We start from the raw sequence: 25,626 nt of genomic DNA, 5'->3' as shown, positions 1-25,626 counted from the left end.
AAAAAGACAGTAAGCCAAGTGCTAGAACATCAGCAATCCTCTTGTCACTCATGGAGAACTGCTGCTGGTCTGCCGGTCATTAGACACATCACATCTGAAGCCACAACTTTACAAATGCTAAGTAAGCAAGCATGTCCTATTTTTAAGAAAAAGCCAAGAAGCTTAAAAAAAACCCAACAAAATACCACCAAAGAAACAGTACGAAAAAAAGGAAAAAAAAACAAAATATCCCTAATTGCTGGTTTCTTCAACAGCAAAGTTTAAGAGAATTACAGAATGATAGAACATGTGAAGTTGGAAGGGACCACAAGGATTGCTCAAGTCCAGCTCCTGGCCCTGCACAGGACATCCACAAGAGTCACACCATGAGAGTGGTGTCCAAACACTTCCTGCACTCTGTCAGGCTGCTGCTGTGACCACTTCCCTGGGAAGCCCATTCCAGTGCTCAACCACCCTCTGAGTGAGAAACCTTTTCCTGATATCCAACCTAAACCTATCCTGACACAACTGCAGGCCATTCCCTCAGGTCCTGTCACTGGTCATGAGAGTGAAGAGACCAGTGCCTGCCCCTCCTCTTCCCTCATGAGGAAGTTGCAGACTACAATGAGGTCTTCCTGCAGTCTCCTCTCCTCCAGGTTAAACAGAGTGACCTCAGCTGCTTCACATAATGCTTCTCCTCAAGGCCCTTCTTCATCTTTGTTGCCCTCCTTTGGACACTTTCTAATAGATTAATATTTTTCTCATATTGTGGTGCCCAAAACTGCACACAGGACTCACTTAGGGACATTTGATATTGCAGATAAGCAGCATTTACTTTGGGACAATCTCAAGTAATGTTTTTCAGCACTCTAAATCAAGATAGGGGGAAGAAAAATGCAGAGTAAGAGATCAGAAAGTACTTTTTGACAGGTATATTTTCAAAAATCAAAATGTGAATGATGAACACTCAAAAGGAAATGCTAGCATCACATTGACAACAACTTCTTACAGCACATTTTTAGCTGCTGATTGTGATTTTAAAAATAGTCAAGAAAGCCATTATTTCTGTCAATAAACAAGCCATTATTTTAAAGAATTTATAGTCACTGTATTAACTATGAAAACCCATCAATCATACAAGTCTCCTGATTGTTCCATGCAATTTTTTTAAAAAGTCCTGGTTGAAATAATCCTAAACCTCCTCCAATTTCCTTGAAGAAAAAAAAAAATTATATGTACTCCAAAGAACTTACCTAAAATAACTTTAAACATATCCGACGAGAAGGCATTTTTGCATAAACTAACTTTTTAATATCATGTTTTGTGCAGCAAATGTCTTTGAAATAGAAAGTAATTTGCATTTTCACCACAGGAGACAACATATACCATGAAATGTACTTTGATTTCCTCCTTGAGATCCACTACATTGCTCAATAATGGGCAATATGCAAAAAATCGCAATTAAGTTTATTACAAACACGGAACACTACGAATGTTTAGCAGTCTGATCTCAAGACTTTACTTTCAAGATTATTTACTATATTTATATAATGATTCAGTAGGATTTCATTCAATTGCAATGGATCTTTATGAAGTTCTTCCATAGCATTACTGCAGTTGTATAACAGTTTCATAGTCTGAAGTATGCAATAAATACTCAGATGGGACTATCATATACCACACAACACACTTACAGAGCCTTCAACAAAACAAGCTGACATTTTAACCATACATTTCGGAAGGAAAAAATCAGGGTGCATTTAAGACAATCTTTTTGACCACTGGGTGCCACTCTTGTTCTGTGTATAATAAACTGCCTGACATTCAGTCTTCTCAGCCTTTTTAGTTTTTTCCTAAGCTTTAAATAACTCTGATTCTTCTAAATTGAGAGGAAAAGATGGAAAAAACTTTTACACAAGTTTTTATTAGCACTCCTTTTCAAAACCCTTTATTACTTCTTCTAGCCCCAAGAATGCAATTCTGAAACAAGTCCATTGCACCCAGACCCTTATGATATATGAAGGACTTCCTTTATGGTGAGGTTACAGAAAAACCCACCCATGTTATGTCTAAATCATCCCACTCAATGAAATAGGAATGTACTGCAACTGTGTGGCCCTGTATGGATATTCCTACTAACAGCTTTATATTGGGTTTGCAACACCACAAGACTAGGGCCTTGAGCAAGCCCGTCTGAGCTTTTTCTGACCTGCTTGCAGTCTTTTTTTTAAACTTGCTGCTGATTTAAAAAGCAGTTTTTCCAACTGGCCAGGTGTCTATATCTAACTTGGTTTACTTCTGTTGATCTTTGTATGGCACAACCAGTTTTAAATACATAGCAGTAACAGCGAGTTATTCTATGATATTACAATTAACACCACAATGCAATATCTACAAATACAGGCCTGATATAATAGACATCTCAAGAAGGGAAAATGCAGGATGTGGCATATAAAAGCAAAGCCATCAGATGACATTCTTAGATCAGACTGCTATTATTTCACCTATACTAATAATCAATTCTTGTCTAAATATTTAAGGTGACTTTCATCCTTGTCCATAAATTTTGAGTGTAACACTATCCTGTGCATTTTATTTGCTAACTCAAATAATCCATATCTGACATCATTGCAGGCATATGACTAATCCTGAAATTTCATAAATGGGAACCTGAGGCACAGACTAAGAAGGGTTCATAAAAATTAATACAACATGTGATGGAAACATATACTCATCAGTTCAGCTGAGAAAAAAGGGAGCTCAGAAGAAGGCTGTGGTGAACTTCATAATCCCAAGATCTATCCCACCAAACTTTAAAATGGCACAGGTATCATTATATTGCATACTCAATATACTGCAGCTGCAGAATCCAATAACAGACCAAAGAATTCTCTTAAATCTTGTAAAAAGTGTGTTTGATCAGAGCTGCATTACATTACTTATACTTCCAGGCTACCATCCTAAAGATGTTATCATTATGCCTCCTTATCCTTACTAAACAAATACTAAAACAGACACTTTTAAGTCATATAATTTCTTTAATTTCTATTTCAATACAAATAAAACCCATTTTTTCACTATTGTCTTTTACTTCAACAGATGTCCTTTCCCTGTGATTCCACTGGTCTGCTCTACCAATCATTTGGTGGCAGAGTAAAATGCCCCAAATATTAGCAACCTATGCATGGAGCTACAAGAATCAAAAAATACCTGTATTCAGGTCTTGTAGGATGACCATCCCTTGCCCATCTGTATCCTGATTCATCCTGCAAAACATACGTGCAAAACGACTGCATGACATGTACCTCAGTGTCAGATGTCAAGTACAGTTAGTTGCCAAATGGTTACTTAATTACTGCAAAACCAAAGCAATTAATGACCTAAAAAAAATATTAATCCGTGCAGCAAATATCTCAATTTATTCACTGTATCCCTTTACTTTTTATTTTCTTCTTCTGTCAATATTCAAGAGAGCAACTTTGCAATGTCACACAAAACACAAAAAACTACAGAAGTTTCCAAAGCATATACGGATATATGCTCTGACTTAAGTAAGTATAAATTACCATTTCAGAATTTCAAACAGCTGGGGCAACAATAACGACCTTCCCAGTATTTAATTACCTAGTATTCAAGGCTTAATGAGAGAATAACCATCATAAAGATGTGAGAAGATTCACCTTACGGACACCTCGGTGTGGAGGGCCACTTCTGCGGTCGTGGGCAAAGCTCCGCCCCTCGCTGTAGTCTCTGTACTCGGCATGCCCGTAATCATCATAGCGACTGTAATTCCCATCCCCGGGTCTCTCCAGCAGTGGTGGCTTCTTGGGCACAATGTTCACTATCCTGTGGTAATCACCCTAAACCACAAAACAAACATAAAAGCAAAAGTGTTGCTTTAAAAGCAAATAATATTGCTTTTAGCAGCTGAAAATCTGTAACGAATAAACTAAAGTAGAACCAAGTCATTTCAAAATATGGGATTTAAGAGAAGGAATTGCACAGGTAAACAGCGAATGTTAAAAAACAGGCCAGAATAACTCATTAAACCTAACTGGACATTACTCATATTCAATCCTCAGGCATTACAAGTTTAATTATAGAGGGAGAATTTCAAACATGGTTTGTCTTTTGAAAGTTTATAAGCAGTAGCATTAGTTACTTTCGGAGCATGTTAGCTCCACATATTTCTTGGATTTCTACATTATCTTTAGAACGCAACAAAGAAAGTTACCTGTAATATTTGAAAATTTGAAAATACTAACAATTTTCCTTGTGTCCACAACAGCGTCCACACTGCAGAGACTAGTTAAAACAGACCTTGCTTCATTATCTAAATAGATAAGCACACACTGAATACAATGCAGTAGAAAGTGACAGAATCTTAACACTCAAGGTTTTTCTTTGAGTGCAAATTTTAGGCAGCTTTTTGCTAGAACACAAAATTAACTCATTTCCTTCAAATAACATGTCATACACCATTTGACAACTAAAGAAATTCTTTGTTTATTAAGTACAAATTGCACGACTGCAAAAGATACAAATTCAATTTTATTAGAACTAAGTTTTATATAAGTCAACTGCAAATAAAAAGCAAATGAAAACATGAATGCAAGATTTTGTATTTTACATATTCTTCCTTTAGCAAAACATTTTTAATGGGCCTTAAATACAAGCTACAAATGCAGAGACTTGACTTAGCGTGTGCAGTTTGCCGGAGGGGAAGACACTAAAGCTATTTTTTTAACAGTAAGAAGTCACAATCTAATGCACTGATAGTTTTTGCAGAAAAATACATTGCATTCACAAACTGCTAAATATTGTCATGCAAAAAAAAAACGCTAGTTATGATTTCAGAGACCACCCAATGGACTAGAGGGCAATCCAAAGCCAGCCTACAGCCATACTGGTGCAAAGTGGAGACTACATAAACAGTCACACACAGTCACAACACTTGATCTACTCATTGAATATCCACCACATGTAATTTTTTTTTTTTCAATTTGGTGTCTTACAAAGATGTGCTGTGCAGCTTAAATAAAATTGCTCCATGCTTTAACCTCACTCAGAAGATCCCACCACGTAACTATATTGACACACAGAACAGTTACATGTAAGCTCTATGAGCAACCTACTTGCACAATTATGTCAAGTGCTTGCAATTTTATGTTCTTTACCAGTATCTCAGTTTCTACCACAATCTATACTTGATATACAATTAGCACCCAGTTTAGATAAGGATATAACTCTTGCTCTCTTCAAAAAAAAAGATACTTCATTCCATATCATCAGCACATCTCATTTCCAACATACTAACCTATCAGCAAACACTAAGCATATTAACAGATTGAACAAATTAATTCCATTTCATTTGTTCAATCAAAATTAAGTCAGACTTCTACATGTGGACACGAATACAATGGCACAGGCTTACAAGGACAGGAAGTACCTTCCAACTATCTTGAATCTGCAGAGCTGTTTGAGAAGGAACTCCATATGCATCTTTCAGTATAGTAGAGACACCATATCCTGGTTTGCCCAGCTACTGGGAGTGTTTTAGTACAGATGGATAATATTAATTGTGACGAGTGTACTCTGCTACTCCCTTCAGCCCCAGTATCAAATACATTAATATAAAGCTAGCACTGAACTATCTAGTTAACTCTTGCATCAAAATGAGTGTATCACATCTTTCAGATTGCAAATTTTCATAATGACTAATCACACATTGTTCCCTGGACAGCCTGAAAGACTACAGGAATTTAGAAATGTCAATGATGCAATAGTTAAATTAAATTGGCAACATGTTAGTCAAATAACTTTAAAAAAATCTGTAAAAATACATTCTGCCTTTCTTCTTGTCCTATCTTGTTAAGTATTTTGGAGAAAGAGGTAGCTAAACACCCTGTGAAAATCAATCTGATTTCCAGCTTGTTGAAAATGCAGAAATGTTGCAGTTGCCTATAAAGAGTCAAAAATGTCACTGAGCAGCTGAACACTAATAAACTACTCAACAGAGAAGCCTACGTAACTAGTTACCAAGTTACTACCATTGGTAAGCTTCCAAAGAGACAAGCTGAAAATGTAACAGAGAGAACCCAGAAGATACACTAAATCAGCTACACTATTTTTTAGGGTAAGTAAAAGTGAAGTTGAATAACAGGCACTGGTACCTGAAATTTTACTTTCCCAAATGCACATTACACAGGATGTAAATAGAAATATCAAAAATTATTCTTAAAATTTTATTTATGGTGTAATACTTCCAAAGACAAAGCTACAACCTGTTTTATTTCTTTGTTAGAGGCTTCAGATAAGGGAGAAAAAAAATTACCCAACTCTGTAGAACAGAGAACTCCTAAAAGCATTCTAAAGTTATAGAATAACATAGCAAGCACAGCTTCTGCATTTGCTTTTACAAGCATAACATACACACATAACATATCACAGAAGACTATCTACAAAGTAGATTTCTGTTCACACTCTTCTTGTAAAGTGTTTCCCTTACAGGACTCCAAAGCACAATTTTAGCAAAGATGTACTTTCAACACTTGTTAAAAACATCTTCTCCTATACTTTAACAATCCTAAAAAAACCCATGTTGGTGACAAGAACAATCAAAAGGAGTTCCTTTACCACCTCAAGTTACTTAAAAGAAATATTAATTTAAAAAGACTATGGAAAAATATAACATAGTATGGCCTTTCGTTCCCCAAAAGTCATTAAAAATCCTGTGTTTAATAACACAAAGAATTACACCAAAAAAATCAGTTTACCAAAATACAAATATTCTAAAACAGTTCCAACAGATTCCAAAATTAAAAAAAAAAAAAAAATCTGTAGGCAGCCTATTATTTCTGTGCAGATGCATGTGCTAGATAGCTGACTTCAAAAAGTGGGAAAAAAAGAACTTGGGGTATACTAGGAACTTACACAGGTACATAAATCCAGCTCCTATGGTACAGGTCAATGTATAAAGGTATAGTATAATGTTATAATGCTACAGATAAAATGCTTACTATACACTTACATCACCATGAATCCTTGGAGGGAGACGCTCTCTTGGAGCTCTTTCATAGTCATATCGCCCTTCAGACCACATTTCATCTCTCCGATATGCCACTAAAGACAATAAAAATACAATTAGTGAAAACCAGACTCATTATGAATAGACAAAAAGATAGTGAGCGGAAAAATAAATGTTCCAGGATTTCTCCCAAAATAATGTATTACACACAAGCCCTGTACATATACTTTTTATTATCAGCCCTTTAAAATAAGTCTTCCAAGTTACGGAAAATATGTAATTACCTGGAGCAAAAATAACTCAGAGTATGGGCAAGAACTGGAAATTAGTTCAGTATAATCAGTAAAATTACAGGACTTAGAGATACTATAAACTCTATTGAAATATACACATATTGCAAATACTACATGTACATACAAATGCATACACACATACCTTACAGCAATTTTAATATTGTTCTGCTAAAAATACTGGAACTTTAAAAAAAGTAATTCAATGTCTATTTATTAAATAATTTCTACTTTTTAATAAAATAGAATAACTTTGAATTATTTAATCAACTCAACCATCTGGAAAGAGATCAAAACATAGCACAACATTTCTTAGTACAAAGCTCCACATTTTGATTATATAGATACAATACATTCTTCACATGCAGAGACGTCCTGTTTTAAATTGGGAGCCAGCAGAACAAAAAAATACCTCTTCCCAGAGGAAAGCAACTTTTGAAGCAGTCATTAGAGACAGGTGGAAATAATCCATCACCCTAAAAGATTCTAGTCATGCTGTGCTAGACATCATTTAAGGAGTTTAAACCTTTCTGTTGATTATAAAGGTGACAAATTATCTACTGTACAACACTGAAAGTAGATATGCAACTGCTAGAATTGTATTTTTCAAGCCTCCCCTTCAAAATAGTAGATCTGGCTGTTAGAAACAGTCAATACTGACAAGTAACAGCAGGTCATATTCAGAAGGAGAAATACATAATGTTACCTACTTGCACAAAATAAAAACACTTTACTGGAAATAGACTTATGAGGCTATATAAAATTATTGACTAAAACAGAAGTTAAGAATCAACATAACAAAAGGGTTTATTAACTGCAAACAGAGGTAGCACTAATTCTGATACAGAGTTTTACAAAGTATAACAAACTCACATACTTTTCTGTCAGTTTTAGCAACTCTCCTTCCTAAGATGAAGATCCACTCACTAACCTACAAAAACGAAACAGAGGTTAGCAAAAAATATCAATATATTCATCATAAGTACATTTCTTTCTGCTACATAAACCAGACAGCTACAATCTAAATGTCTTAACTACCTGTGCCCTCTGACCTGTCTTCATAAAGAAAAATAAGACTCAGTTGCATGTGATGAGAGGTTAATGAAGAGCTTGATTTAACAGAAGCTTTTCTTTTGGTAAAAAAGAGTGAATCCTGCTACAGAAGCTCTTTCCTCAACTACAAGATGCGTCTATGTTCAGAGATTTTGACCCTAGCACTGGCTCAAATGAACCAGATTATCTTCTTAAAATACAGTCCCATTTTATAACAGACTTGACCTTGAGTTTGTTCTACAACCAAGACACAGAACTAGTCTGATGTAGCTACAGTTATAAATCAAAAGCTGACTAAATCAACCAGCTGATGCTAGTTTTGGTAAGGACAAAAGAGAGGATCCACTGTCCCTGCCCTCTCCAGCAAGTTCCATGTAAGAGTTACTAATTCTGAAACCATTGCTCATATGACTGCATTGGATGGTCAGGTGCATCATCAGAAGCACCTTCCTGGCACTTTCACAGTAACTGCCTCAACTTTTCTTTGTTCTGTCCTTCACTGACTTTTTCTAGAGCCTTAAAAATGTACACCAGGGTTCTATGTGCATGAACAGCTCTTAGGCCAACCCCATGCCCTACTTCCCACATACCAGGAGGATGCTCTATTTGCTCTTACACTGTCCTCACCATCCTCTTTTCTTTGTGCCCAGAACAGTACTGGAACATTTCTGGTTTTATGTACCGGGAGGGACAGAATTAGCTATGGCAAGACAAAATCATTATGCTGAAAAGGCATCACTGCTCTGCCTTAAAACACTTCACTTCTGGTCCCTCACTTCAAGCCCTTGCCCCAGGGTGGACCATTCCTTCTGTCTACACTTGCCCACAGCTAGGAAGCACCTGAATTGCCCACAGCACCTGCTCCCCTCCTCTGCTCATCCACAGCCCACCCACCTCTCACACAAACAGAGATTTAGGTACTTGGTGGCAACTCTCAGTTTTTTAGACAAATGGCAAAATACCAGAAGCTGAACTCAGATGAGGTTTTCAAGTGGGCTGCTTTTTGTTCTATTTTGACAAATATAGTAGTGACCCTGCCCCTTTGCCTGCAGAAATTATTGAAACTGTTAACTGAACACAATGTTCAAAAGCAACACATCTCAGATAAGTGCTACTGAAGCTGAGTGCAAACTTAACACCTCATGCTGCTTCATCAGTCAAACCACCTCCAACATCCCAACACACATCGCTGGCAAGTAGGCACCAACACTCACACACCCCGTCATATCATCAGGCAGCAAGGCTGATAAAAACACTCCCTTTTTATCACTGTTGGACCCCACTGAAATGGGCAAGAATTAAAACCAGTATTTTGACAAAAACACAAGCTGGAAAAAGGTAAAGATACGCTATCAGAAAAGTCAACAGACTGACAAAAAAAACATGCACAAGACAACAAGCAACTATGCAGGTGGAAGAAAAATCTCATCTGCACTTAGATGAATGAAATGAAGAAAGTTAATCAGGCAGAATCAACCATCAAGTACATTGGTTAAAATGCTGGTAAGGCAAACAAGTAGAAAAGACCAATTTTATACAGAAGACAAAACAGACAAATTTTAGCTGAAACCAATGAAATAAAATAAGGATGAATTTGAAAATATCAAAAGAAAAAAAAAAAGTTTGAAGGGAAGAAAACGCAATTCGCAGCATCGTGAGCACCTGTTATTTGTTTCTATAGAAAAAGAAAACAATCCATTTCTTAACTGATGTGACCTAACAAAGCTTTAAAAACAACCATGGACAGTCTAAACGCCTAGGATCGGTATCAGAAGATTCCATTAACAGACTCAAGAGCTCACATTTCAAGTTTATTATGCTGTATTGAGACTCGTCTGTTCTCTCAGTAGGTACAAAGTTGTTGTAAAACAAAGAATGAGAAAAACTTGGTTCTGTTTCACACCTAATATTGTAACTCATCCCGATTAACTATTTTCTGTTAGCACATACAACAAAAATAGCTGATATTTAATATCATGCTATATAATCACTTGCTATATTAATTTAAACACTTTCTTCCTATTTTTGATCAGAGGTGACTATTTTACCTAAGGCAAAGTCTTCTCTCAAATAAACACATTCTGTAAGTGCAGAGATCATTCTATTAACACAACACAAGCTGCTCTACTGCAGCCAGCCACCAAGAGTGGCTTTACTCCAATTAGCACTATGTTGTGCTCTATGCTAATACAGGTTTTTTCATCAGGCAGACTACACAGGTCTCTTCAGATTTTTTGCACCACTAGGCTTTCTTTATCTAACAATCAATCGTTAATTTTTTTGTTCTTTTTTGCTTTCTAAATAATATGTGTTAAAAATTCCTGATGCATTTGCAAAAGCACTCCAGTACTTTGAAACATTTTGTACACAATTCTTCTCTGCTTACACTTACTTGAGACATCAATTTTCATCAAGGGTACAAATATCTACTTCTCCAGAATTTGTAATTTTCTAGCATGTGCTATCATCCTTCTGCACAATCTACATTTTTGTTTTCAATACATATGGCTTCCTAATCCAGATGGCTACATCTCGCCATATGTGAACAAAGCATAAAACCAATGCTGTGCAGAGACAGGCAGCTGAAGCGCCTCCCATGCCACTGGGATATATCTGGTTTTATAATGTTACTTTGATAAACAACAGAGACTGACAAATGTGAGCCAATTTCTGTCTCTCCTCTACTTTGGAAAGCTCTCAAAAAAAGAGACACAGTCCTACTGGTAAAATGAAAAAGCAGAAGTGTAAGAGCAGAGGGAAAAATCCAACACATCAGGAAATATAATAACGTGAGAGAAGCTTTAAGAAAAAACAGAGATTTAAAGACAATCTGTCTCTACCTAATAGCAAATACTGAGCTGTATGAGTTTCAAAATCAATTAGAAGTATGACTGCAACAAGTCTAGGGATATCCACGTAGATACCAAGCAGCTTTCTTCCAATCTTTCTCAACCCATTCACAATAATTTTGACTTAAAATAGCATGCATAAACTGAATGTAATTAATAACAGCAGCAGCATTCCAGTGAGGATTTACAAACCCACCAGGTCCACTTCCCTACTACATCATTCTAATGTGTCACTGGGACAAGAGAAATGGAAGCAATGCATTGGGAGTTATATTAATAGAATGACTGATATATTAGTACTCATCTTTGCCTGACCACTTGCAATTACCAACGTGTCCATCATCAGTGCCAGTGTCATGAAAAGCAGATTCTACCAGGCTCTGATGTGGCTGCTCTGCCAGCAACGTCACTGCAAACAACTGCAGGGATCACCACTGCTCCCATGGCTTTCCATCCTGCAGCACAAACACTCTGACACCAAAATACAGCAGCTTTCCAGACTGCTGCCATAACCACTCAAAACCACAATGCTCTCAAAAATTACTCTTGGAAGCACCGACCAACCCATAGCACTTTGCCTAGGGCAAATCACTGTATCAAACTGTCCTCACTGGTTGTGTGGGCATCCACATCTTTTGTATATGTCTGACTTTGTTCCCTTGACGCCACAGATACCTCAGATAAAGAATTTATGGACTATCCTTGAAAACTCTTATGGATGGGAAACAGCCTACTTAAGAAGTATGAGTGAGAATAAAGAACCATGAAGAGCAGACTCGAGATGTTTAAATACTAGTAAGGACTTAAAATATCACAGCATACCCGACTGTTAAACTAATCACACAGATTTATTCTCAAAGACTTATTCTAGTACTTAGTAGGAAATGAGCTGAGTGACACACTCACGTCTTATTTATCCCTCTAGAAACAATAACGATACGGATCCTGCATCAACGTACCCACCACACACGCCAATGAAAGTGTTTGCAGCGGGATTTATATAACCTACGAACATTCATTGCGAATTATCGTTTAAAATGACTCTCAGATGTACGTACAAGCAGAACGATACTTCCCTTCAAAACAATTACACAAAAAATAAACTGAGAATCAAAGTTTTCTGTCCCAGACGGGTTCTAAAGAGGATTAAATGGTAAGGCCCACAAGCCATCCCGGGTGCTAACCCAGCAGCCGCCAGCCCGGAGGAGGCCGTCCTTCCCACCACTGCTGTCCCGCCACCGAACTTCACCCCAGCTGCGGGCAGCCGGCTCCCCAGAGCTCCCGCCGCCGCTCGGGCTGCCCCCGGAGCAGGGAGGGCCGCGCTCCCCAGGCCAATCCTCCAGGGTGCCGCTTCCCGGGACGGGCGCCCCGCGACCCCCGAGCACGTGCTTGCACAGGGGGCAGGAAGGGGCCCCGGGGCGCCCGCAGGGAGCCAGGTGCGCCCCGCCGCAGCCACCGCCCGCAGCCGCGGCCCAGAGGATCGGCCCCGGCCCGCCGGGTCCGCGGAGGAAGGCGGCCGGCTCCCGGCCCGGCTCCCGGTCCCGCCGCTCACCTGGCCCTCGCTCCCGCGGCACGGCAGCTCCGCACCTCCGCCGCCGCTTCCGGCGCGCCCGAGCCGTCAGCGGAACCCGCCGCCCATTGGCCGCGGGCGCGCCGGGAGCTGCGCGTCGGCGGAAGCGCGACGGGCCGGGGCGGCGGCCAGAGAGCCGGGAGCCGTGCGTCCCGTCTGTCCGTCCGTCCGTCCGTCCCGCCCCGCCGGGACCGCAGCTGCGCCTCTCCGGGCCGCGCCGCACGATGGGCTCCCGCGCGGGCTGAGCCCCGCCGTGACGGGTACGCTGGGGCGGGGGCACCGCGGGGGTCGCCACCGCTCGTTCGCAGCTCGCTCGCTGCGGGCCTCTGCCGAATAGGAAGGGACGAAATAAGCGGCTGGTCGGGGCCGCGCTGTGGTTGAGGAACTGCAGGGCGATGTTAGGGCCAAAAGTGTTAATACAGCGTGTGGAAGTTTCCTGAGTAGACTGTGGCTCTGTTGCTGTAATGTTCTTTCGGTCGCACTGAGCTCTGAAATAGATCACGTGTCTTGTGATATGAGGGGGAAGGGCTGTCACGAAACGCGTTACCCAGATCTGCCCCTCCTGGGTGAAGTTCTGGGTGAGACCACATGCGATTGAACCAAGCAGCTCTTCTCCCATCTCGGCTGTGCTGAGAATCCCTTTTAAAAGACACTGTTGAAAAAGCATTTACGGGTTTTCCCTTTGGAGCGTGGGAGATATGGTAGCGTAGAAATTATGAACTTCTGAGGCCCCTGGGTCTCTGCAGTGGAGGCAAAAGAAGACAGCCCATGCCCTGGCCTCCAGAGCACTCCTGTAGGTATTGTACATTTGTACATTGTACATTTGTTGTCGAGTAAAGCACTTACTGCTGTATCATCTTCATTCACAATAAAGTCTCAGCGAATGCTGAGTAGTACTGGAGATGAAGATGGAATGATATCATTATATTGGTCTGCGACAAAATTGTACCAGTTTCAACCAAACTCAATGGGACACCTATATGTAACCTGGAAAAGAAACACATGTAAATTATGTGTGTTTGATAAATAGTCCCTGCTGATGGTCTGGTTCCCCAGTCTTATTGTCCCTAAGCTTTTGTAGTTAGTTAGATCAGTACATAAAAGTGGTTTGATTCAAACCACAGATTCTTTTTATGTTCCTCTTTGGCCTGAGCAGATTATATTCCCTCTTTGCTGATAGTGCTAACCTTATTTACCAACTCTTGATCCTGTTTAAGATTTGCTTGATACTATTTAAGTGACTAGGAGGAGATAAACCAGATTATTCTCTTACAGCTTGTTCCCTGCCCCTTTCACAGGGCAGAATTACAGCAAGCAATTGATACCCTTGCCAGGGACCAAGGAGAACAGGAGTTTGGTTTCGTCCTTTACCACAGACATTTGATTATAAGCCTGAGCCAAGCTCTTGCCACAACTAATGGTTTGTTCATTTGGGTCTAAACTCTGTTGACGCTATTGTATCAGGAAAAAAATGCTTTCTTTTAAGGATCAAGATAGAAAAACTCAAATTAATTGACCTGAGTGGGAGTGTCTTTAGAAGCTTGCTCACAAATCCTTTATATATACTTCAGTTGATTAAATAATAAATCTGACCTTGCTATACTGCACTTAAAAATAAATATACAAGTTTCTGCTTTTAGGTTGAAATACCAAAGTTAAGTCATGAAAGTATCAGTAAATTTAGGCTCCACTTGATGATTCAGAGGCATCTGAATAGTTTTGGTGGTGTCCTCATGTGTTCTGGGATTGAGTAGAAAAGCCAGTTACTGAAATTAATCATTGTCTTTTTGTGATATCCCCAATGCTAATGACAGATGCTGCATTAAGCGTATTGGATTGAAGCAACTTTCTCATGTACCTGATCTATTTTTCAGGAGACTTAATAATTGCTGACAGATGGCTCTTGTCAAAAAATGGCTTCTTTTAGTTCAAGTTGTTCAAAAAGACAAAAAAGATTGAATTCAAGAAGTCATTGTAATGAGACATAACTCTGTTGTCAAAGTTAATATGTGAAAGTGATAAATGAAGAAGGCATTAATATTACAGAGAGGCCATTACATTAATGGGAGTTGTGTGCAATTCTGTGGAAGCATTGTAAAGGCTTTTAGCCAATGCTTTAAAGTTAAGTAATGGAGGTAATACCTTGAAGATCAAGAAAACCCCAGAAAAGCATCCAGGATAAAATAGAAATGTTTTGATTTGCTGAAAAGCTCTAGCCCTACCTCTTGAGCCAGGCTGTACCTAGCTTTCAGGTGAGTCTCCTGCAGCAGGAAGAGGACTCGGATGTTGTTTTTTGGTTCATTTGGAAATTTTTGTGAGGGAAGGAGGTACTTTCTTATCAGCTGAGCAGAGAGACTGGTAATCATGGAGAAAGAATGTGATGAAAATGTTAAACTTATATTGAACAGTTCTATCAAGTTAGAAAATTCCAGAAGTAGCAGGACTTTCAACCTTGTAATGATGAGCCTCCAAATGGCATGTCTTATCTGGAGAGTTAGCTTGAAGCCAGAATTGGCATTTTTTACTCCTCCCACTAGAAAACATCGTTATAATAAATGGTGATAACCATACAGTTGCTGTACTCGCTCTTGTATTACAGTTGTATAATGAGTCAGATATAAAAAATAAGAAGAACTTGCACAACAGTCCTAAACAATACAAATTGCTAAGAATATTTGGGCAGTTGGAGCAGCAAAACTGTTAAGCTTAAATTTGTCCAGGGGAGTAGGAGCAGCATTCAGCCTCAGCTGTCTGGCAGCCAGTGGTCTCAGGGTGCAGCTCTTTCAGCTTCTTCTGGAAAAAGCAGTGTGCAGCTGAAAATGGTGATTCTGTAGGCTTCTTTCATTAATAATTTCCTAACAGCTGAACTGTTAGGCCAGTAGTAATGGCTGCATGATGTCTCACCTTCTATGTGGAGGTTTGCACTGTGGCATTGTGGAATATGCAGGCTAACTGCTCTCCAGGCATGCTCTTCTCCTTTGTGCCTGCCCATTAAAATGGGGGCTGCTGTTACAAGGTGCTCCAGCTTCTCTTGCCTTTTAGGCAGAGTGAAAAAACCATTGTATTCAGACTCTTGAGGCTCACCTCCAGTGTTTTCTGGTCCACTGCTGCAATATATTAGCACTATACCATAGTGCAGTGTTGAGATTGCTCTTCTTGAATCCTTCTGTTCCCTGTACATCTAAATCACTGCACTTCAGGCCATCTATTCTAATGGCAGGTTGCCAAGTCAGTCTGGTTAGGCTTGTCAAGGATACTAATGCCAAGCAGAAAGGAATTTGGTATAATGAACACAGTCTGCCTAACAGCAGATGCAATGTGTGGCCTTTATTGCAAATTTATTCTGTTTTCATTTGCTTAACCTTTGTGTTGCCATTTTTGCTCATGCCAAAAAACAGTCCCTGAACATGGAAAACCTCAAAATTCAATCACTTGGAAACTGCCACTCAAATGAATTGTGATACAGTAAGCATGTCAGGAAAGAGAAGCAAAGCACTTGGTTAATCGGTGTCTACTGGGAATATCAGGCCTTCAGAAAACTAAATCATGAAATGCCAGAAAGTATCAGCCAGATTAGACTGTGATATTAGTTACTTTGTTGGCACTTGGCCAAACAATCTGTTCAGACTGGCTACCCAAGAAGTCCCCTAAGAAACTGTAATATGGCAGATGCTGATTTTAATACTTCAGGGGTTTTTATCCCTTCATCAGCTTTTGTCTGCATGTTTAAAATGAGTCGGTCTTGCTGAAGAAGTGGCTTAATCCTCAGCTGGGAATTAGCTAGAGGTACCAGGAAGCAGTAATAAGGCTGTAGGAAAATGGACAAGGAGGTAGAAATTGGACTGTTTAGGGAATGGGTTTGCTGTACCATTTGGTGTGGCCTTTCATGAGGGGTATGTTTTGATCTTAAATTTTACTCACTTAGCTCTTGGTCTGAACCATGGCTACAGAATGGACCAAAAAGTGTTTTGCACAGACTTTACACCACTAAAAATTTTGGGAGATGTCCAAATGTGAAGAAAAATATTGGCTCGACATTCTCAAGTTAGTTCGGTTACTCTTCACCTAGTGCTAGATGATGCGGTTATAACAGTATTTTTAATTGATTAATTGTTTCCAGACATACTCAGTTTCAAGAGCATAGAAAAGACTGGAAATTAAAATGGAAAGACTGGAAATTTTCCTGCTTCCTACCAGGAGAAATCTGCCTTATCAGAAGGAGGAGGGGGAGTACTTCTATAGGGATGCTGCTTTATGGTCAGCTCTGGTGACCCGCAGTTCTAGAGGAGTGCAGAAACTTGAGCAATAGTTAAGAGAGGAAATGAGAGCATGCTGCTTTAGCATCATGCTACATTGGCTTTAAAATGTATTTATCTCCCTCCCCACAATAATTAGGACTCTGCTTTAGGGAAACTTTTTTGTTTCTCCTTAACCAATTGTATTTTATTCTATGTTGAATGCAGCTGAACTGATATTTGTATAAAGAATCAGATCATGCTGGTACTAGTACAAAGGTCAGTAATTTGACACGTTGGGCATAATGTTTAATGAATGGACATTGCTTGTTTCTTTTGGCCCCCAACCTTTCTAATTGCACAGATTAGCAGAGGATTATAGGAAGTATACTAACTTGCCATTTTTTTCTTGACTACAAATCGACTCACATAGAGCAAAAATATGTTTGGATCCAGGAGAGGAAGAAGGAATGTATGTCTTCTGTAGTCCACTAATTTTCATGTAAAATGATGCAAGGGAAATCAAAGCTATGCTCTCCTGCAACTTTATCATGGCTGTTTGGGGTAGGTTTGAAATAAAATTGAAAGTCTTGAAGCTGTTTTTTTAGTTGATTTCTTTGTTCAATACAGTTTAACTCTCCTCTCTTTTTCCTTTCATCAGAAAAATGAGTGGTGGGTTGGCACCAAGCAAAAGCACAGTGTATGTCTCCAATTTACCCTTTGCTTTGACTAACAATGATCTGTACAGGGTAAGTTTTAAGAGATGGATTGTTTAGATTAAACTTGTTGTCAATTTTGACTGTAAAATCAGTACTGATATATGTTTGTCACGATAAATTTATTTTTAGTGAAATGCAATTATCTGTTGTTAAATCTTTTTATTTTCTTTTATATTTCAGATATTTTCAAAGTATGGGAAAGTTGTCAAGTAAGTGACCTGATATGGCCTTCTATTTTTGTACCTCTCATTTTAAATATTTTATGTCTTTCCTTCACTTGAAAGCTTTTTGTAATTAAAGTATGAGTTTGGAACTGTATTGAAGTTCTGTTCATTTTTAATGACGTATAAATTTAATTTAACAACTGGAAGTTCTTGCAGTTGCATACATAGTACAAGAATATTTGCGTTGGGGACAGGTTTTGCTAACCACTTTTTAAGAGCAAGTAGAACATTCTTACATAGCATCAGTCCTTTCTCTGAAATAGTGGAAACAGTGTTCTTCCAGTGTTATTCCCCTTTCCTTGAACCCTGTGGGGCACAGTGGGTAAGTGTGAGGGTGGGAGTTGCTTCTTATGTGAACTGCTTGTCACAGTTCCCACAATTGCAGTGTACAGGTCTCTGTGATTCTAGGGTGGTTGTTATTGTGACTACTTAGTATTTTACTTAAAGCTAGATGTAAGTCTGCATTAATGGCTTTCAGTATGTGGGGTATTCATGAACAATATCGTGAATATCTGCCTCTGTGTTCAAATGATAGAAAGAAATGCCACAGTAAGGAACTGACTGGTTTATTTTTTTAAATTGGTCAGAATAAGGAGACTCAAGTCTTCAGTTTTTAATCCTAAACCAGCAAGTATCTTCTCTAATTTATCCTAGCTGTTGCAATAAATAACCTGTGAGATACAGAGTTTCAAAGTTTTTGAAGTCTCAGAAGTGTGTTTCAGGTGACAAGTAGCTGAAAAAGCAAATATATCCCGAGTATTATGACTTCAGCTAAATTTGTTCAGTAAGAAATCAGACTTTCTATGGCTCCAAGAAGTTCCTGGCTTTTTAAAGATTTGTCACACTTGATTCTGTTCTTATGTTATTGACTGGTACGTTGAATATGCTGATTAGAAGCCTGACAGTCATACCAGGCTTCTGTTGGAATTCTTCAAAGAGTAGCTTGGCAGAAAAATAATAGAATTGTTTTAAAGTCAGTTTTATTGACACTTGAACTTAATACGTGCAGTTGGACACATCCTGTCGAAGAGGCTTTGGTAGTAAAACTGTTAAGCTGAACCTTTTTGTGCATGTATTTGGGGAAATTTGAGCTTCCTTTACTGTGTTTTTATTTTACAAACTCTTTACCATGTAGATCATCTGTTACTTATACAGGTTGTATGGTAGGCCTTCTGTATTGAAGTGGGGTTTGGTTTTTTTGATTACTTGGAGTTTTGGCTTGCCCTATGGCTGAACCTTGTTCTGCCTGCGGTGGACATAAGGAGGAGTGTATTCCATACTTTTTTACACGTACTTTGATTTGTATGTACATGCAGTCTGACGTTCTGATTCTCACTGTTGTTGTTTTGTTAGGTTTTTTTCAGGACTATATACAACTGACCTTAAGATTGAAAGAATTGAGGCTGTGTGCGTTCTGGCCATACACACGCCCCGGCCCTGTCTTTTAAATTTTTATCTTCAGATTTTGTTTTAATGTTTCTAGATTTTCATGAACTTCTCAATATGCTATTGAAGCTGTTGATTTCAATGTTAGACTGAAGATTTAACTTTGTATTGTTAATGTGTAATAACACATGCATCCATGATCTTTGGATTTCAGTTGGAGATATTTCTAGAACAGGTACTGCACATGGTTAGTGTTTCCTATTGTGGACCTGTTTAGCCGATTAGTCCTACATGAACATAGATTTCTCAGTATGGAGGCAGTTCACACAGTGCTTTTCATCAATAATAGCAATGGTAAGGTTACCCATGAATTTGCCTTTCACCTCCAGTAATACGTTGTTCCCTCAAGTTAGGTTGCCTGTAAATCTAAAGATTATGTTCTCTGTTCTTCAAGTCACCCGAGGGAATTAAGCGTGATACTGGTTCCAGAAGGACCCCACATGCTTTTTTAAATCATCTCCACTCTACCTCTAAATATATGGCCAGGTTAGCTGCTCTGTTGAATTTCTGTTTAATGTGTATTTTTATTGTTAAATATACTTTAACCCTTTTGCTGTATAACAAAGGTAAGATCCCACTTGAGATCTTTAAGGAAAAAGATATCTCTGAAGTAACTTTAGTGTGGTTCACTAAAATCAATAACGGTGTTATATGTTTCCAGAGTTACTATTATGAAAGACAAAGACACCAGGAAGAGCAAAGGGGTTGCCTTTATTTTGTTTTTGGATAAAGAATCTGCACAAAACTGTTCTCGGGCACTTAATAACAAACAGGTAAGTTGTGGAAAATTTTTTACAGCAGGAGGATTGGGCTTTCAGTCCCAAAACATTTACCTTTTCTTTCCAATTTTCTGTAGTTGTTTGGAAGAGTAATAAAAGCAAGTATTGCCATAGATAATGGAAGAGCAGCAGAATTCATTCGCAGGCGTAACTACTTTGACAAGTCTAAGTGCTACGAATGTGGGGTGAGTAAAACCAAAAATGTAGGGAAATAGACAAAAATTGTGGGTTGAGATAAGAAAAACTTAATAACTGAAATAATACTAAACAGTAGTAGTAATAGCAGATGGTAGTGAAAGTAACAAAGAGAAACAAAACCCAAGACATATAACTGATGCACATGAAAACTATTGCAATGACAACCTCCTATTCATTGCTTCAGAGTATCTGCTTTTGCTGTATCTTTGGAAGTTCATGATTTAGTTGGCAGTAAAATAAATATAGGAAACAACTGTTTTATATACAAGTGAGTTTTAAGTCTTAGTTAGTTCCTGACTTCCTGAACATAGTAATGTAGGACAATGATATTTGGATAGTATTTAATGTCCAATACAAACTTGATTTATATCCTTAACACTTCTTACAGCAAAAATGTCGCCTCACTCCCGTATCTTAAATTGTTAATTCTGAGGTTTCTGTCTTGTCTTGAATATAAACCATGTGTAGTGTATTCAGTTATTGCAACAGACAAAAAAATCTACTGTGCCCATAGCTTGTTCTCAGTTTGCAGTTAAGCATGCATATCACCACCAATCTCTTCATTTCCATAGCAAGCCTAGAGAGGAGTTTGTCTTCTGTGTGCTAATTCAGCATTCCATTTATCTTACTAATTGCTTCCATCTTTTCCCCCATGAACTTCCCTCATGATACGTTTTAATGTATAGTTGTTTGTAATGGCTTCTGTTAAGCAATATTTCTTTCTCTCCAAGGAAGCAGGACACTTAAGTTATGCTTGTCCTAAAAATATGCTCGGGGAGCGGGAACCACCAAAAAAAAAAGAAAAGAAGAAGAGAAAGAAAATAGTGGAGCCGGAAGAAATGTACGTATATTAAGTTACTACATTTCGTTACTACATTTTTTAGGAAGCTTTTTCATATTAAACACTTAAAGATTTATATTTTTTTTTCTCTCTCTGCACAATGAAGTGAGGAGGAAGAAGAAAGTGAAGAGGAAGGAGAAGACCCTGCTCTAGATAGCCTCAGCCAAGCCATAGCTTTTCAGGTACAAAATTGAAGCATGGCAGTTTTTCTTTTTTTTTTAATTCAACTCCCTTGTTTAGCGGCTTTTCAGAAGCTCTGATATACATGCATAGGTCTGTCTGCTCTATAGCACTTAGCGGGCTCTGGTTTGGTAGGAGTAGTTGGTAACTTTAGTTGGCCTCTTTAAATTGTAAGCATGTTCAGTGGAATTTTGTTTGGGTTTCTTGCTCTTTCAGTATTGCTGTATTTGTGTGTTGCAGCCTTCTTTTTCCCTTCAAGTTCCTTTGCTATTTGCTTGTGTCATCTCTGCTGTGATGCTCTGCTAGGTTTTTTGCCCACAAATCCCTGTTTGCTTTGTTAAAAAGTAAAAAAAACAGTCATGTATAAGTGACCAGACACATCTTCTGTTCTCATTGGTATGTCCTTGAGTCATTTATTACTGGGACACTTCCTTTGCCTAATACAGACCATCACATTTTCTAATAGACCTCATCCCCCAAAACATATTGAATGCATATTTTTTATGTAGATAGATTATCCAACATCTGTATTACTGTCTTTATTACTTCTTTATCACACCCTTTAGCTTCATGAAACAAAACATGCCTGATCTGATATTCAAATTTCTTGCCTCCGTGATCAATACTGTTGCCTGTGTATCTGTCCCCTCCAAAAAACCCTCAAGAGTTCTTATAACTGTTCTGAATAGGACTGTAATGAGTGCAGGACTTTGACATGATGTGGTCCAAAAAAGTGATTCAAGTATTCACAATGTTTTTCCCTTTCACCAAAAACTCCACAACTGGAAATAAAACCTATAAAGCCAGGAAACATTCTCATTTCTATCACCATGCAAAGATTTTAATTGGTAAAAATAGGAAGCTTCTATTTAAACTATTAGTTGAATAACTTTCAGTAATAATCCCCAAAGGCACTCATTATGTGAATGAATGACTGCAAAGGACAATGGATAGAAGACTTACAAGGGGAACAAAGCTGATTCAATAACATCAATTTAAAAATGAGGCATTTTTTGCTTTGGATCTCAGCTAAAGAGATCTGCTTAGATTTTTTTGCTTTAGATCTCTATATTTTTGGAAGTTTGCCATGGGCAAAATTCTTCTTTTTGAGAATACAGGATGGTCCAGGTGGCTGCTGTGGTGTAGAAGATAGCTTATATGTGAGAGCTACTTTCAGAAATGTTTCCTAGTGCTTTGATCACACAGTTTACCTGGAAATAAACCCTTGTAATTCTTTAACTTATTTAATAATTCAATGCATATTAATAATTAGCATTATTATTTGTAGTGCACCTTAATTTTTCCTAATCTCAGCTAATACTTCTCTTTTCTTCATTATAGCAAGCCAAAATAGAGGAAGAACAACAAAGATGGACACAGACTGCAGGGGAATCTTCAATATCAGATGATTCAAAACGTCCACGGATTAAGAAAAGTGCTTATTTCAGTGATGAGGAAGAACTTAGCGACTGAAATAATACCTTTCGAAATGCATAGATAAGATATATATATATAGTGTACATTTTGTAAAGTGCTACAAAGTGATCTGTAATTCAGGTTTGTTTTGGTGTTGCAAGACACTGAAAATCGTGGGGGTTTTTTTTTGTTTGTTTGTTTGTTTTTAATTCTGTCCCCTGACTCTTCCCATCTTTTTATATCTGTGTCTCAAAACCTTACCTTTCAAGACAACTTTTTAGAAACTGATGTGGTTGTACCCTTAAATCCAGAACAGCACCTGTGAGAGTGCATCTTGCAGTTAGTATCTGGACCCAAGTCCTAGCACTGAAATGTTTCATGAGAGAATTTCCCAAGGCTTTTTTCCTAAGAGGAGATCCTCTTAGGATGACTGCTAACACCACTGATGCTTTATGTATTGGTCTGTTTGAAAGCGGCATTTAAGTGGTACTTAAGTAGAATATGAAACTTGCATTAGTTGAATTTCAGCTTTAAGCATTGTTTTTTTACTCTTCATGCAGTACTATAATAAATTATTGTCACATCAACACTGTTTTTCCTGACTGCAATTTGAGTGCCTAACAGTAATCAGCATTATCCACAGGGTTTTAAATACACTTCAATCTAACCTGCGTCACAACCATCTGAACCTCTTGGCAAAGTCCAAAAGGCATAGTTTTCTACATGCCTAAAAAACAGCTTTCATGTATACTTGGAACTATCATGGTCTAGCAAAGTGTGTTGCCACGTATTCTGCACATAAAGCTTTTCAGACTTTTTCTGTCCTTAGATCTCTCTAGGGTTGTAGGCATGTTCTCCTGTAGCTGTGATCGTTCCAAAGACCACAGAGACATGTTGATGGTGGTACCCATATTTATATTTTATCTTCACTTTTTAGGAAGCACTATATAAAATACATTCACAATTTCACGCTTGGAAGAAGAGACGAGCTGGCCTCTTTCTATTTTCAGTTCTTCCTGTTTGCTCATCAGGAGCTGATTTTCTTCCAAATATAGAAAATGTAAATCCAAATATACCATTATGTATTCTTAATTAATACCAATTTACATTCAACTATGTAACTGGGTGCAACGCAAAAAACGTGCACACACACCCTCTAAGCTGATATAGTGACATTCAGAACATCATTCTGGTGCCTTCTGTTGTTCCTTAAACACAAGAATTCAGAAACAAGAATGAAGAAATACAAGTGTTTTCTGTGCAAACTCCTCAATTCAGCAGAATAGAAGGGAGTATTGGGCTCTAGATGTAGGAGGATCGTGGACTCAGTAATCCAAGGAACATTTTTAAGACTGACTTTGACTTTTTGCTGAAAGTACTGTATATTAAAGCTGAAGCTTCCTTCACTGAATTTCAGGAAGATCTCTCAATACTGACTAGTTGAGAGCTAAGCTGCCAGGCATAACTTACTGTTAATAAAAGCAAATCACTCTACATTGTGTATGTGTGCAATAATGAAGCTTGAGGAGTTCTAAACTCTACTACAGAAGAAAGTAATGCTGCCAGTATGCTTTACTTCAAATATTAGGTATGGGATCAATGGCAGTCCCCCTCCCTCCCCCCCCCCCCAAAAAAAAAAAAAATAGGCAAAACAAAAAGATAACGCCACTACGTAAAATCAGAATTTGTCTTCTTCTCAAATACCATATTCAATGCTGGTTTTTAAAAAAGAAAACTAGAATGTGACAGAGGACCAGTTTGACTTTATCCATGGCTTTGATTTGGAAATATTTGATAGCTTGTAAGAATTAAGATTTGAATGAAGTGATTAGACAGCAAACTTCAAACTTTTATTTCATTACACCATGTAATGTAGCAGTGGAACTCACTGCCATGAGACTTTTTTCAGAGTCACGGGGTCAAAAGGATTTACATGTGGAACATGGTATTTTAAAATGTTAAAGTCTCTGCTCAGAAATACCCTCAAATAAAAAAAAAAAATTAAAAAAAAAAGAAAACCTGACTGTTGTTCTGACCTAATACAGTACTTTTTCCAGAGTTCCAGTAGCTGAAGCACATTGATGAATATCTTTCTAGTTTGCTGTTTCTGCCTCACAGCTTTCCCCATAGGATTTGCTTTTATCAGCAGTAGCTCAGTCTAAACTATTACAACTGACCCAGTGTTGTTCCTCCATGCTCTTTTGTTCCAAGCATAAAGTCACTTGAGGTAGGTGACATTGGAAAAGAAACATAAAAATGAACCTTTTTCTGTGTAGAATTGGGAATTAGAATTTTTTTCCTTAAATCATCTTCCTTTAACAGTTTTCTTTATTCTGAACTTCTGTTGAGCAGAAGTGTGTGTAGTTTTTGTCTTAGAAGAATGCACCTAAAACAGAGTCTAAAGGGACTTTCAGGAATAGAATTTTTGCACTTGGCTTCCTGAATCATTTTAAGTTTTAGTTCTTTGTTGGAAAGATAACAAAGCATTTCTAGATGAGAAATTTAGAAGACTAGCATTAGATAACCATTATATTATATAGCATAAGTACCTGTACTGCTTGCTTGAATACAAAGTTGTTTTCTACAGCAACCCCAATGCAGCTGCATCATTCTGTGAGGAAAAAAAAAAAAAAATGCCAAGGTTTGTCAATGAAGCATCTCTATGACTTTCAGTGTGGAGAGATTTGCTCCTATTCATGCCTACCCTCATCTACTCTAATCAGCATGGCTTCAGATTTCCACCTGAATCCCATCAGTGCTGAGGAGCAAGGGAGAGTGTTAACAAGGCTTCTAATTTAGATCAGGCCAAGAGGGTGCAAT

The 25,626-nt window shown here is 38.2% G+C and overlaps 2 protein-coding genes across 5 annotated transcripts in view; one reads left to right on the top strand and one right to left on the bottom strand.

Moving 5' to 3' along the window:
• PPHLN1 (periphilin 1) overlaps positions 1 to 12,808 on the bottom strand; it is a 63,951-nt gene extending 51,143 nt beyond the window's left edge. Inside the window, 5 exon segments of the mRNA XM_066183105.1 lie at positions 3,190 to 3,245; positions 3,660 to 3,839; positions 7,010 to 7,101; positions 8,170 to 8,227; positions 12,751 to 12,808. Coding sequence (XP_066039202.1) covers positions 3,190 to 3,245; positions 3,660 to 3,839; positions 7,010 to 7,081 — 308 coding nt within the window. The 5' untranslated portion in view covers positions 7,082 to 7,101; positions 8,170 to 8,227; positions 12,751 to 12,808.
• A 69-nt stretch (positions 12,809 to 12,877) lies between these two features.
• Positions 12,878 to 23,393, top strand: ZCRB1 (zinc finger CCHC-type and RNA binding motif containing 1). Of its 4 annotated transcripts, none has more exons than XM_066183107.1 (8): positions 12,878 to 13,028; positions 17,665 to 17,752; positions 17,903 to 17,931; positions 20,054 to 20,165; positions 20,249 to 20,356; positions 21,101 to 21,210; positions 21,317 to 21,392; positions 22,732 to 23,393. In XM_066183107.1, exons 2-8 carry the CDS (start codon positions 17,669 to 17,671, stop codon positions 22,861 to 22,863), a joined length of 651 nt encoding a protein of 216 aa, XP_066039204.1. In that variant the 5' UTR covers positions 12,878 to 13,028; positions 17,665 to 17,668; the 3' UTR covers positions 22,864 to 23,393. The 4 variants fall into 4 exon arrangements, with proteins under 4 accessions (XP_066039204.1, XP_066039207.1, XP_066039205.1 ...); XM_066183108.1 differs by lacking the exon at positions 12,878 to 13,028 and adding an exon at positions 17,457 to 17,567; XM_066183110.1 differs by lacking the exon at positions 17,665 to 17,752 and having other exon boundaries at positions 12,881 to 13,028.
• Positions 23,394 to 25,626: the final 2,233 nt, after the last annotated feature.

Source organism: Chamaea fasciata, unplaced genomic scaffold (assembly GCF_029207755.1).
Source record: "Chamaea fasciata isolate MVZ Bird 193981 ecotype frontalis unplaced genomic scaffold, bChaFas1.0.hap1 SCAF_5, whole genome shotgun sequence".
In the NCBI taxonomy this organism is placed as follows: Eukaryota; Metazoa; Chordata; class Aves; order Passeriformes; family Sylviidae; genus Chamaea; species Chamaea fasciata.
The sequence above is the reverse complement of the archived record's forward strand: the minus strand, read 5'-3'. Positions and strand labels throughout refer to the sequence as shown.